Here is a 14,990-nt window from a genome sequence, read left to right as displayed (position 1 = left end):
ATTAAAAAAATAAAAATATAAAAGCTATTTATTTATGTGTGCATGCACAAGTATGTATCTTATGTGTATATGAGGGTCTCTTGCCACTGCAAATCAGTTGTAAACACTTATGCCACTTTTTGCATCCAGCTTTATGTGGCTAGCTGGGTAATTGACTCCAGGCTGGCAAACTTTGCAAGCAAGCACCTTTATCTGTTGAGCCATTTCCCAGGCCTTTAGAAGTTATTAATAGAATCCTTCCTCCAATGTTCCTAATTCCCTACCTCAAATATATCTAATAGAAAAGGGCATTTTAAAGAATTAGCTGCCGGGCGTGGTAGTATACACCTTTGATCCCAGCACTCAGGAAGCAGAGGTAGGAGGATCACCATGAGTTTGAGGCCATCCTGAGACTACATAGTGAATTTTAGGTCAGCCTGGGCTAAAGAGCAAGACCCTACCTTAAAAAAACAAAACAAACAAAAAAAAGAAATAAAAGAAGTTATCATAAACCATTATATATCGCAGAATAGGAATATCTAATATCAGCTAAGACTCTGTATTCATATTTCTTTCCAGTTATCTCAGAGATACATTCCCCAAAGTTGTTGGTTGGTGTGAATCAGAATCTAAAAAATGTCTAAAGATTATACATATGTTTGTTTGACCTCTTAAGTGTGTCATAAATTTCCCTATTTGGAAGGAGCATAGCCTTGATTTAGAAAAGACCAACCTCTGGAACTCTCCTATCCAGAAGTGAGCAAACTGCTTTGAAGAGCAGAACCTGAGAGGTATAAGAGATAACTGTTGGTACCCCCATCCCAGGAGTGGACTAGCTGCCTCTAGCAACAGTTTGAGGAAAAGGGAAACCTCAGAGAAGTGTAGTTTAAGCCATCAGTAAACCTGCTGCCTCTGCTGTCACCGCTGCTGTCATGTCCCTATGGCTGTGGCTTCCTGCTTGCTCTGTATAGGCGCTCATTGACACTTTCATTGAACAGATAAGAACCAAATAGTACATTGTATGAGCAAAGGGTAAGAAATTTTTGACTTTGGATAATCCTTAAACATTTGTTAAAGGAAGGGACTTAGGGGTATGACCTGCTGGACTCTCCTGATTCAGAACACACATGCACTCTGATCACAAGAGCAATCACATGAACCCCACCTGTTGCCTTCAGTAGACCTGGGGGCCTTTAGTTGCTGACCTTGTCTTCAACTCTGTGATCAGCTCTTGTATATTTGTTTTGAGTTGAAAGTCCAACCAGGCCCCTGAGGAAAGGAGCATAGAGCATATCTTAAGATCAGTCAGCAGCTCTAAACATTGCTTGTCAGTGTTGGTCATCTGTGCTGTTCAGGCCAAAGATACACCAAGACAGAGGACACCTAGTTACATTGCTTTAAATGGGTGGATCACACTGTTATAAGATTAAAGCAGCCGGGCGTGGTGGCGCACGGCAGGCCTTTAAACCCAGTGCTCAGGAGGCAGAGGTAGGAGGATGGCCATGAGTTCGAGGCTACCCTGAGACTATATAATGCATTCCAGGTCAGCCTGGGGCCAGAGTGAGACCCTACCTTGAAAAAAATAAAAAAGATTAAAGCAAGTTACAAGTGAAAAATTTAGCATCAATATTATCATAAAAGCTATTTGAAAGGCCCATAATAAACAGTCCCAATTCTTTCCCACAGTTTGTTCTTATGTTCATCACCATAGTTCATTCTTACAGCTCATCCCCACAATAAACAGTCCTTAAATTTCCTCTCTACATGTGCTCTTTCATCCTGTTAAGATTTAAAAAAGTATTTATTCATGTATGTGTGTATTTATTTATATGAGAGAGTGTGAGTATGCTAGGGCCTTCTGATGCTGCAAATGAATTTCAAATGACTGTGCCATTTTGTGCGTCTGGTTTTATGTGAGTACTGGGGAATTGAACCTTGATCGTCAGGCTTTGTAAGTAAGTGTCTTTAGCCTCTGAACCTTCTCTCTAGCCCCACATTAAGATTTTGAGAGTAGGGAAAATGACTTAATTGAGAAAGGTGCTTTCTTGCAAAGCCTGTCAGCTGGGTTCAGTTCCCAGATCCACATGAGCCAGATGCAAAAAGTGGCTAAAGCATCTGATTCTCACTTGCAATGGTAAGAGCCCCGGAGGGCTCACACCCATGCTTAAATAAATAAATAAATATAGAGAGTTTGGCTAATTGCTCTTACTCTTGTCTCTTCCCTCTTCTTTCTTAAGGCAGGGTATCACTCTAGCTCAGGCTGACCTGGAATTCACTCTGTATTCTCAGGCTGGCCTCGGATTCGTGGTAGTCCTCCTACCTCTGCCTCCTGAGTGCTGGCATTAAAGGCGTGCACCACCACGCCTGGCTTTATTTCATTTTTAAAGCTTTCTTATGTCTTTGTTTTTTCAGCTAATAATTAGTTGATAGGACTTTACAAATAATAAAAATACTAACTGGTAAACTTTTCTTTCGTACACACAGAGCATGGGACTGCTTTGTTCGGTGTCTGGATCATGCTTATCTAGGTGCTCTTCTCAGTCATGTAATAGTTGCTTTGTTGCCTCTTATACACATCCAGCCTAAAGAAACTACAGCTATCTTTCACTACCTTATAATTGAAAACAGGTATTGTAACTGAAATTAATCATAAAGCAGTAACTTAAAAATGTACTTTTATGTCTTGGTGTTAGGATAATTAATGATAATGTCAAGTTAACTTTTTAAACTTTTAGAGTTCCTCAATAAATTGAAATTATTAGAATGTGATTATCTTGAATAAATGCGTTTTAAGTTGTGGTATTATATCCATTTTAATTATATTTGAAACTCATCAACTAATAAAGGTCCACATTTTAAAGTTATTTTTCACCAATTTTCAAAGGTTGAAGTTAAACTTACTTTGTTTTCAGTTAAAAGTCAATCAAGTACCTTGAGAAAGGCTAGGAAGGATATTCACCATTTAAAAAAAATGCATATATACATATATATATATGTGTGTGTGTGTGTGTGTGTATATATATATATATATGTATATATATATATATATATGTATGTATGTATATATATGTTTATTTATTTGAGAGAGAGAGTGAGTGGGCACACCAGGGCTTCCAGCCACTTCAGACAAACCCCAGATACAGGTGCCACCTTGTGCCTCTGGCTTATGGGGGTACTGGGGAATTGAACCTGGGTCCTTAGGCTTCACAGGCAAGTGCCTTAACCACTGAGCAGTCTTTCCAACCTTCTATTTGCCACCTTCTACACCATAACTGTCACTTAGAAACCCTTTTTACATTTCATTAATTGCTGAACTACTTTCCCTTGCTTTAGGCTTCTTACTTATGCCTTGTAAAAAAATATATTTATTTATTTATTTATTTGAAAGAGTTAAAGAGGCAGAGAGAGAGAGAGAGAGAGAGAGAGAATGGGTGCCCCAGGGCATCCAGCTAGTGCAAATGAACTTCAGATGCATGTGCCCCCTTGTGCGTCTGGCTTCATGGGACCTGGAGAATCGAACTAGGATCCTTTGGCTTTGCAGGCAAACACCTTAACTGCTAAGCCATCTCTCCAGCCACCTCCCCCCTCCTTTTTTTAAAATTTTTCCTGAGACAGAGTCTCAGTGTATTGGCTGACCTAAAATCACTCTATAGCCCAGGCTGGCCTCCAACTCTTGGTGATCCTCCTACTTCCGCCTCCTGGCATTAAATGGGTGTGTCATCATGCTTGGCCATACTTATGCTTTTTTTTGTTTGTTTGTTTTTTGTTTTTCAAGGTAGGATTTTGCTCTATCCCAGGCTAACCTGGAATTCACTGTGTAGTCTCAGGGTGGCCTTGAACTGATGGTGATCCTTCTACTTCTGCCTTCCATGTGCTGGGATTAAAGGTGTACATCACCATGCCCAGCCATACTTGTGCTTTTTAAAATATCTTTCTTTGGGCTGGAGAGATGGCTTAGCGGTTAAGGCATTTGCCTGCAAAGCCAAAGGATCCAGGTTCGATTGCCCAGCACCCACATAAGCCAGATGTACAAGGGGGTATATATGTCTGGAGTTTGTTTGCAGTGGCTGGAGGCCCTGGCGTGCCCATTCTCTCCTTCTCTCTGCCTCTTTCTCTCTCTCTCAAATATATAAATAAAAATAAAGTAAAAAAAAAAAAAAGCTTTCTATCTGTATCATTTTAGCATAAAGAGTTGTTAGGTGGTTGTTTTTTAAGTAATGTATTTCAAATTGCTTATCCTGATCAAAGCTGGCCACATCTTTAAAAATAATTTTCCCATTGACTTTTCTGTTTTTTTTAAATTTGTTTTATGTTTATTTATTTGAAAGTGACAGACAGAGAAAGAGGGATGGAGAGAGGGAGAGAGAATGGGCATGCCAGGGCCTCCAGTCGCTGCAAATGAACTCCAGATGCATGTGCCCCCTTGTGCATCTGGCTAATGTGGGTCCTGGGGAATCGAGCCTCGAACCAGGGTCCTTAGGCTTCACAGGCAAGCGCTTAACCTCTAAGCCATCTCTCCAGCCCTCATTGACTTTTCAAAACATGTCAAGACTATGGACTTGTGTGGACTGCTATTGACAAAACATATATTATTTTATCCAATTTATAGTTTTGATTCCAGCTACATCTTAGCCTAAGATGTTTTCTTACATATTTTGATCTTCTTTTCTATTATTTTATTTTTAAAATATTTTTATTTTGTTTTGATAAAGAGGGAGAGAGAGAGAGAATGGGCACACCAGGGCCTCCAGCCGCTACAAACAAACTCCAGATGCATGAGACCCCTTGTGCATTTGGCTAATGTGGGTCCTGGAACCAGGGCCCTTCAGCTTTGCAGGCAAACGCCTTACCCACTAAGCCATTACCTCCAACCCTATTATTTAATTTTACTTAAAAATTTTTTTTTTAAATTTATTTGAGAGTGACAGACAGAGAGAAAGAGGGGAAAGAGAGAGAGAGAGAGAGAGAGAGAGAGAGAGAGAGAGAGAATGGGCACACCAGGGCTTCTAGCCACTGCAAACGAACTCCAGACACGTGCGCCCCCTTGTGCATCTGGCTAACGTGGGTCCTGGGGAATCGAGCCTCGAACTGGGGTCCTTAGACTTCACAGGCAAGTGCTTAACCACTAAGCCATCTCTCCAGCCCTATTATTTTATTTTTAAAAGTACATTGTTTTAAACATTTGGGAGAGGCAACAGAGAGAGACACAGAGTGGTCATGGGCATGCCAGGGTCTCTTGCTACTGAAAATGAATTCCAGACATGGGAGCCCACCACTTTGTACATTTGGCTTTACATGGGTCTTGAGAAATTGCACCTAGGCCAGCAGACTTTGTAAGCAAGTGCCTTTAACCACTGACTCATTTCTATTATTTTACTAATTGCTATACATAACTTTTCTTCTGAAAAGTTAGGATTGAAGAATTACATACTGACCTGCTCATCCATAACGCTATTTCCAGTAACTCTTTTAATCAGAGAATTAAACAAATGAAGAAAAGGTTAATATATTTTTAACATATTGAAAATTTATAGAACATTTGGTGTTGTTTTTTTTTTGCACACAAGAACATTAAAACTACTCAGTTAAATCACTTTTTAAGTATCTTTTTTTTTTAAATGATATTTATTTGAGACAGAGAAAAGAAGAGAAAGTGAGTGAGTGAGAATGGGCATGCCAGGGCCTCCAGGTACTGCAAACAAACTCCAGATGCATTCTACCATGTGCTTCTGGCTTACGTGGGACCTGAAGAATTAAACCAGGGTCCTTAGGCTTTGCCAGCAAGTGCCTTAACTGCTAAGCCATTTATCCAGCTCCTTAAATATTTCTTAAGTTATACTAATGTTCTAATCATTTACTATAGATAGTATAACTTTTAGACTTCCATGTCATTACAAAACATCCTTTTCACTTAGTGTTAGGTATAAGACTGTAAGGTCTCTTCTGAGTGAAGGAGTTATTTTGTTTTTTATTATTTCATCTCATGTCTAGCATAATACTTAGTGTACAATAGCACAAGGTAGCTATTTAGATTTGTAACATGAATTAACAGCACTTACATTATTATTGGTATATTTTTATCTAATATTTTGAATGAAAATTAGTATGTAGAGATAATTTTAGATATTTCTGTATTAAAAATCACTCCAGGGCTGGAGAGATGGCTTAGAGGTTAAGTGCTTGCCCATAAGGCCTTAGGACCCTGGTTTGAGGCTCAATTCCCCAGGACCCACGTTAGCCAGATGCACAAGGGTGCACATGCGTCTGGAGTTCGTTTGCAGTGGCTAGAAGCCCTGGTGTGCCCATTCCCTCTCTCTCTGCCTCTTTCTCTCTCTGTTGCCCTCAAATACATAAGTAAAATTAAAAAAAAATCACTCCAAAACTTAAGTGGTGGCGCACGCCTTTAATCTCAGCACTCGGGAGGCAGAGGTAGGAGGATTGCCATGAGTTCAAGGCCACCCTGAGATGACAGAGTTAATTACAGGTCAGCCTGGACCAGAGTGAGACCCTACCTCAAAAAAAACCAAAAAAAAAAAAAAAAAAAAAAAAAAAACTTAATGTCTTACAAACTATGAGCATTTTATTTGTTAATGATTTTGCAATCTGAGCTGAGCTCAGCTAGATTTCTTCTGTAAGCCTTGTACAAGGTCATGGGTATGGCCACATTCAGGTAGCAAGTAGACTGAAATGGACTTCTTCCTTTTTCTTTGTAGTTTCAGAAGTCTTCTCTATGTGTCCTGTCCATGTTGATAGCCCGAACTTCCTGTATGGTGACTTAGTATTCTCTAGAGTTAAAAAATGGAAGCTGAGGCTCTGGACATAGCTTAGGTGGTAATGTGTGTGTTCGTCTGAAGCATGAGGACCTGAATTCAATCCTGAGAACCTAGAAAGAAAAAACAAAAAAGATGGAGCCAAGAAGGTGGCTTTGTGGTTAAAAGCACTTGCTTTCACCATCTGCTGGTCTGGGTTTGAGTCCCCAGTACCCATGTAAAGCCAGATAGATATACAAAGTGGTACATACACCCAGGGTTTGTTTGCAGCAGTTTGCAGCAGCAAGAAACTTTTGTGTGCCCATTCTCTCTTTCTCTGCTCACAAAAATATACAAACATATCTTAAAAATGATGGACAGCCCTGAGGAATACCACCAGAGATTGTCCTCAGGCCTCCATATGCACATATACCTGCACACATACATGCATCCACATCCACATGCAGAAAATGAAAGCTGGCAGGTCTTTCTAATGCATAGACCCTTTCTTAGCCAGAAGCTTTTCTTCTACTGGTCTGTTCATTAAGTACATCATATACCCAACCCAAATTAAAGAAGGGACTATATGCTTGTGTGTTTCTATGGAGAAACGTGGCTTATTTGGGGCCACAGGGTGATGGATTATCAAGGGTAATTTCAGTTGTGACTGTTTGCCAATATTTTTTAATAATTAATTTTATTTTTAGAGGCTCTTAGGGGATTGGATGCAGAAGCTTGTGCATGCTAGACAAGTGCTCTACCAATGAGCTGTCTCAGTCCAGTTTCCAATATTAACTTGGGTCGACATTCTAGATATAGTTATAAAGAAGATTCTACATTTCATTAATTAGCTAGAACTTTTAGGTATGAATTATATAGGTCTTAGTTTCAAATTTTGCTTTACATTCATATTCTTACAAATAATTATTTTTGTTCCAACTATTAGGGATGCTGTGCAAGACTTTCTTCATGAAATATATTTTTTACCTGATCATCCAGAATTAGAAAAGATTAAAGAAGTTCTCCAGGAATATAGAAAGGTATTTAATTTTTCTTTTCTTTCTTTTTTTTGAGGAAGAGTCTTACTCTAGGCCAGGCTGAACTGGAACATTAGTTCCAGGCTGACTTTGAACTCACAGCAGTCCTCTTACCTATCTCCTAAATGCTGGGATTAAAGGTATGCTGTGATCAAATAACTGACAAGAAGCAGCTTAAGGGGCCAGGGAGATAGCTCAGCTATTAAAGGTGCTTGCTTTCAAAACCTACCATCCTCGGCTTGATTCCCTAGCCACCCATGGAGAGCTGGATGGGTATTTGTTTGGCAGCAAGAGAATGGTGTCTCCCCCTGTCCACCCCCACCTACACACACGCATGCACAAATGAATGCATAAGAAGCAGCTTATGAAAGGAGGGAAGGGTTTATTTTGGCTTACAGTTCTAGGGGATATAGTCTTATCTTGGTATATGAGGCACGTTATTAGGGGTGGGAGGTGGCTAGTTGCATTACATCCCCAGGTAGGAAGAAGAGCACTAACAGGAAGTGGGGAAGAGCTATCAAACATAAAGACCTACCCTCAGTGACCCATTTCCTTTAGCAAAGCTTCACCTCCTAAAGTTCCACAACCTTTCCTACTTTCCCCTTCCTACCAGCTAGAGACCAAGTGCTCACCTGCATGAGCCTATGGGGGACATTTCACATTCATCTCCTACAGTTTGGAAGATCTTAGTTACAAAATTATTTCTGATGCCAGTACATTGAATAAATATCCTTTAGAAACAAAGTTGGGTATTGTGGCTTATCCCAACACTTAGAAGATGGGGCAAGCAGAATTGACGTAAGTCTGGCCTACTTAGGACTTCATACTAAGTTCCTGCCTCAAGAAAACAAAACAACCAGGATTGGGGAGATGGCTCCATGATTAAAAGTACTTGCTTGCAAAGTCTGATGACCAGGGTTCAAGAACCCCAGTACCCATGTTAAGTCACATGCACAAAGTGGTACATGTACGTGGAATTTATTTGCAGTGGTAAGAGGCCCTGGTATGCTCATTCTCCTCTCAAATAAATAAAAAAATTTTTTTAAGTAAGGAAAACAAAACAAGGGCTGGAGAGATGGCTCTGCCGGTAAAGGCATTTACTTGTAAAGCCTGTTGGCACGAGTTTGATTCCCTAGCATTCATATAAAGCTATGTGTAGAGTAGTGCACGTGTTGCATGCATGCCTGTACAAATCACAAAGATAAATAATTTTTTTAAAAACAGAACGTGAAAACAGCAAAATCTTTAGATTCATATGTAGGAATCAAACAACCCTATTCTGATGGCAAATTCATAGTGACTAGATCCATTCATATCTTTGGGAGGGAAGCTTCAGCATATATTTATTCACTTTATTTCCTTAAGTCTTCAACTTTTTAAGTTCTTTGAGACCTTCTCATGTAGCTCAGAGTGGCTTCAAATTCCTGGTCTTCCTGGCTCAGCCTTCCAAGTGCTGTAATTATACACATGCCCTGTTCATCTCCTTTAGTTGTAGCATTTAGATGAAAGACATATCAGCATAAGATAGAAGCTACCCCAACTGGATTCCTGAGAAAAGAAAGAAAAGCTGGGGGATGATTTTTGTTTTGTTGTGTTACAAATCACAGCATGATAAAGTCAGGTCTAAATAATTCCTGAGCATCTTGAAGTCTTGAGGACTTGCTGAAATTAGGAAAATATCAGCGTTTCAGGAAATTAGGATACCTTAAGTGAAAGGATAGGATTATCTCCATAGTACATAGAGCTGGTTCCAGGACTTTATGTAGCCCTCTGTAGCTTAGGGAATCAACTTCTTATCAGAGAGTATCTATTTTAGATAAATTTTTATTTAGTTGAAATAAAACTTTTTCCACATCTAAAGATTTTAGAATAAAATCATTTTCTCTAAGAATTACTAATAATGACATGATTTATTTTAAAAAAAGAAGAGATTGAATACTTTTTTGGTTTTTTGAGATAGGGTCTCACTCTAGCTCAGGCTGACCTGGAATTTACCATGTAGTCTCAGGGTAGCCTCGAACTCACAGCAATCCTCCTATCTCTGCCTCCCAAGTGCTGGCATTAAAGGTGTGCGCCACCACGCCCGGCTTGAAATACTATATTTAAAGCTAATTTTTTTTTGTAATAATAGTTTAGCTTTAATAATTACTGCTTATATAAAGAATTTGGGCCTTTGGAGAATGTTGTTAGGATAATTAACAAGGCATATCTTTCTGCTCTGTATATAGGAAACCTCTGAGAGTACTGATCTTCAAACAACTCTTCAGTTATCCATGAAAGCAATTCAGCATGAAAATGTTGATGTTCGTATTCATGCTCTTACTAGCTTGAAGGAAACCTTATATAAAAATCAGGTATGCTAAAAAAAAATCAGGTATGCTAAGATGATATAATTTCAAAAACTATAGCAAAGAGAGGTTTAAAGAATACAGATTGACATTGTTTTTTGTTTGAGAACCCTATAGGTTGAGTAAAAGAAGTAAATTTTATTTCATGTTGACTGAAATCAGTAATCGATGATACACCTTTTAGCCTGAATTCTGCATGCAGAATTAGCTATTGTTTTGAAGTCATGATTTCATCGTTTTATTTTAGGTTACTCCATTTTTTTAATTGAAGATTTATGTTTGTCGAGTCTAATGATGTGGTACAGTGGGTAAATGCTTGCTATGTGTATCAGTAACTTGACTGATACTGTGAACAAATACCCAACTGGAAGCAACTTATGGAAGAAAAAAGGTGTCATTTGGCTTCCGGTTTTGGTGGGAATTTTCATGGCAGAGAAGACATGGCAGCAGTAGTGGGATCAGAGCTTGTCACATTTCCTCAGCAATCAGGAAGTAGAGAGCAAGCAGAAGTGGGCAGGCCACAAAACCTTAAGGCCCTGACCCATTTCCTCTAGTAAGTCACCACCTACTGAAGGTTCTATAACCATCCCAAAGAGCACTCCTACTTGGTTCCCAAGTCTATTTTTTAGTGTTAGCGTTTCCTTTTTTATGTTCATTATTATTATTTTTTAAAGATTTTATTTTTTTTTTATTTATTAGAGGCAGAGAGAAGGAGAGAGTGAGAATAGGCACACCAGAGCCTTAATGCATGTGCCACCATGTGCATCTGGCTTATGTGGGACCTGAAGAATCAAACTGGGGTCCTTAGGCTTCAGAGGCATGAGCCTTAATTGCTAAGCCATCTCTTCAGCCCTTATGTTTATTATTATCATTGTTATTAACAACATATTTCATATGGATGCATCATGCATTGGTACCCTCTTTTCCCTTGACTCTGCCCCCATTTGGTTGGAGTCTCTCCTCAGTGGGGTTGTAGGTATTCTCTATGTGGTTATGGTTTATGTATTGTGGGAGCAGCAGTCAGTTGTTTTTTGGGAAAGGGAAGTAGCTTCCTGATTGGTTAAGAGATCTCAGTGTAAAGGAACCCATACCTAGAATCGGGAGCCAGACCAGAATCCTATGCAGACAAAGATTATGCTCTCCAGTGTCAAGCTCTCATTAGTCTTTGGCTAAAAGGGTTTATAGACATCAAATTCTCCCCAAATTAGTAGTGCTTATCCTAAGTCTTTTTAAACATATGAGCCTATAGGGCATTTTACATTACAGCACTGCAGTAATGGTGTACCTGTGTTCAGACTCCCATTTCTCACATGAAATTCTATGGAGGTATGTGCCTATAATCTCAGCATTGGAGAGACAAATTGGTGAGAAACCTTATCTCAAAACCTAATGTGGAGAGTGATGGAGGAAGACACATGACATTGACTTTTTTTTTTTTAATTTTTATTAACATTTTCCATGATTATAAAATATATCCCATGGTAATTCCCTCCCTCCCCACTCCCACACTTTCCCATTTGAAATTCCATTCTCCATCATATTACCTCCCCATTACAATCATTCTAATTACATATATACAATATCAACCTATTAAGTATCCTCCCCTCTTCCTTTCTCTACCCTTTATGTCTCCTTTTTACCTTACTGGCCTCTGCTACTAAGTATTTTCATTCTCACGCAGAAGCCCAGTCATCTGTAGCCAGGATCCACATATGAGAGAGAACATGTGGCGCTTGGCTTTCTGGGCCTGGGTTACCTCACTTAGTATAATCCTTTCCAGGTCCATCCATTTTTCTGCAAATTTCGTAACTTCATTTTTCTTTACCGCTGAGTAGAACTCCATTGTATAAATGTGCCACATCTTCATTATCCACTCATCTGTTGAGGGACATCTAGGCTGGTTCCATTTCCCAGCTATTATAAATTGAGCAGCAATAAACATGGTTGAGCACGTACTTCTAAGGAAATGTGATGAACGCTCCAAGCGTTCTTCTACCTCGCCGTCTGCTCCTCCGCTGCTCGCTGCCGCTCTCCCCTCACGTTTCCCGAGTTGCGGAGAGCGCGGTGTGAGGGGAAGAGCCCGCACCTGGCTTTTCCTGCGGCTCGAGCCGAGTCTGGCGGCTTTCTGGTGCGCTGCGGCCATGGCGGTTGGCCGAGCTGCCGGAGCCGCTTTTGCCGCCTGTGCGGGCTCTGGATGCTCTGGAACTCTTCTACTTCTCTGCTGCCGCTTCAATTTCCCATACACCTCACTTTTTAGTAAAAGTGTGTATTGTGCTGAGTTTTTTTGGTCTTTTTCCCCCCTAGGCTGCTTTGGCGTGGTACCTATGCCGCCATCTTAACCAGAAGTCCGACATTGACTCTTTATTTTACCTACCCTCTCCACACCAACATATAAACATTGCACCACACATAAATGAGAAAAAATCAATATAACTAAAAAGATATGATGATAACTGACGTCAGAAACAAAATTGAAAAAATAAACACTAAGTTGCAAAGGACTTAGATAAAATACATTTGATTAAAAATTTAGGAATAGGAGCCAGGCGTGGTGGCGCACGCTTTTAATCCTAGCACTTGGGAGGCAGAGGCAGGAGGATCGCCATGAGTTCGAGGCCACCCTTGAGATTGCAGAGTGAATTCCAGGTCAGCTTGAGCTAGGGTGAGACCCTACCTCGGGGGAAAAAAAAATAGGAATAGGGTTTGAATAAAAACATTGAAAACAATGAAAATTGCTGGCTGTGGTGGTGCACACCTTTAATCTCAGCACTTAGGAGGGAGTGGTAGGAGGATTGCTGTGAGTTTGAGGCCTCCCTGAGAGTACATAGTGAATTCCAGGTCAGCCTGGGCTAGAGTGAGACCCTACCTCAAAAACAAACAACCCCCCCCAAAAAAATTAAAAAATGAGTAGAATCTGAGAAGGACAACAAAATAACAGAATATACTTAATATTTAAAACAAATGTAATGTATATATTTAAATCATCTAATTTTTAAGTCAGAAAAAGATGACAGAGTAGTCAACAACAAAACAAAAACATTGGGAATGGCAAAAAAAAAAAAATTAAGTTGGACCAACAGGATAGCAGACTTTATACTGAAATATCAAGTCCACAAATAACTGAGCATAGTGATGCACACCTGTAATCCCTGCACTCAGGATGTAGAGATGGGAGGCTTAAGCATGGAAGATTTCTTGAGCTATATGGTGAGACTCTCAAAAAAAGCATACTTCAGCTGGGCGTGGTGGCACATGCCTTTAATCCCAGCACGTGGGAGGAGGAGATAGGTGGATCACCATGAGTTTGAAGCCACCCTGAGACTTCAGAGTGAATTCCAGGTCAGCCTTAACTAGAGTGAGACCCCCACCTCGAAAAACCAAAAAAAAAAAAAAAAAAAACAAGAAAAAGAATACTTCAAGCTCTCTTTAGGGTATCATAGATAACATTCTTTTAAACATACAAGAATTGAAGGAATACTATTTTTATGAGTGAGGCATAAATATTTTGTAAGGCATAAATTATTGAGGCATTTATTTAAGGAGGAGCTTCATTCAGTCTAAATTTCAGGGTATGCTTTGTAAAAAGGACTGATACTATTTATATATTAACTGCAGATCTAAGATAAGCAACAGTAGGACAGGTATAGAATTCTTTGTAACTGTTACACATTATGATATAGTAAAAATAACTCAGAGTTTTGAATGAAGAAACAAGAGGTACTAAGTAAATAAGATGAGCTCAGAACCAGCCATAGTGGCACATGCCTTTGATCCCAGCACTCAGGAGACAGAGGTAGGAGGTTCACTGCCTCTTTGAGGCCACTCTGAGATAACATAGTGAATTGCAGGTGAGCCTGGGCTAGAGCAAGACCCTTACTCGAAAAACAAAAACCAAGCAAACAAAAATGAGCTCAGTAGTTGTTACATGAGCAATAACTAGGAATCAATAAACCATTTAAATCTGACAAGCTATAGGATTTATAAGTAAAAGTGCTAATCAATTTTGTTAGCTAGAAAGTTCATACAGAAAAAAATGAAGAAAAAAAAAAACCCTGCCCAAAGAGGATTTCTGAGCATATAGTATCCCCTCAGACAGTAACATGTTTTATAGCCTCTGTTACATAACAAAAAGGTCCTAGTACATGAATATGCAGGTAAGTATTGGAGAAGAATAAAAGAAGGTCCAAAATTTGGGCTGAGGATGTAGGTCAGTGATAGAGTATAGCATATACAAAGTCCTAAATTTGATCCCCAACATTTGGTGTTGGGGGTTGGGGGGAGGGATTGAGACAGTTTTCTTTCTTCTCTCTAGCTTAATCATTTAGAAAATGGTAAAATTTCATTTGTGTTTTATAAAGCCTTTCTGAATAGATACATTTACCTCATTTTTAAAAAAAGTTCTTTTTTGGGTGCTGTGCTGAGGGATGTTGGCAGACAATACTAAGGAGAGCCAAGATCCGTCAGCACAAGAAAAGACAGCCAAATGCTCCTTACTGCTTTGCCACCTCTACCACATTTACCAGGATCCAGAAGAAAGTGGGGAGGAAGCAGCAGCATGAAGGTAGCTCCCAATGCTAGCCTGACATCCACACCCAGGAAAATGGCTCTAACTCTGGTAAACCAAAAACCATCATAACAGAAATAGAGAGGCTGCAGAGAAGTCAACACTAACCAGTAACACACCTGTCAAGGCCCAAGGGCCGAAGAGGAAGTGGGTGGATTATAAGAACTACAAGGCTGGTAGAAACACTGGAGGCTCAGCTCCCCCCAGAGGCAGAGGCTTTAAATACCATGCAGTGAGCACAGTAACCCTAAGGGAAGTGGGAAATGGGGAAGAGGACACATTACAATCTGTATTAAAAAATTAAGTAATTGGA

The 14,990-nt window shown here is 39.7% G+C and overlaps 1 protein-coding gene across 3 annotated transcripts in view; it reads left to right on the top strand.

The window, feature by feature from the left end:
- The window catches only part of Atr (ATR serine/threonine kinase), a 141,200-nt gene that overhangs the window by 37,677 nt on the left and 88,533 nt on the right, over positions 1 to 14,990 (top strand). For all 3 annotated transcript variants that reach the window (XM_045136479.1, XM_045136478.1, XM_045136480.1), the window contains 3 exons: positions 2,464 to 2,607; positions 7,675 to 7,768; positions 9,994 to 10,119. In XM_045136479.1, the coding sequence (XP_044992414.1) occupies positions 2,464 to 2,607; positions 7,675 to 7,768; positions 9,994 to 10,119 (364 nt within the window). The remainder of the gene's footprint in view (positions 1 to 2,463; positions 2,608 to 7,674; positions 7,769 to 9,993; positions 10,120 to 14,990) is intronic.

This window comes from Jaculus jaculus, chromosome 17 (assembly GCF_020740685.1).
Source record: "Jaculus jaculus isolate mJacJac1 chromosome 17, mJacJac1.mat.Y.cur, whole genome shotgun sequence".
Classification (NCBI taxonomy): Eukaryota; Metazoa; Chordata; class Mammalia; order Rodentia; family Dipodidae; genus Jaculus; species Jaculus jaculus.
This window is presented reverse-complemented; position numbering and strand designations above follow the sequence as displayed.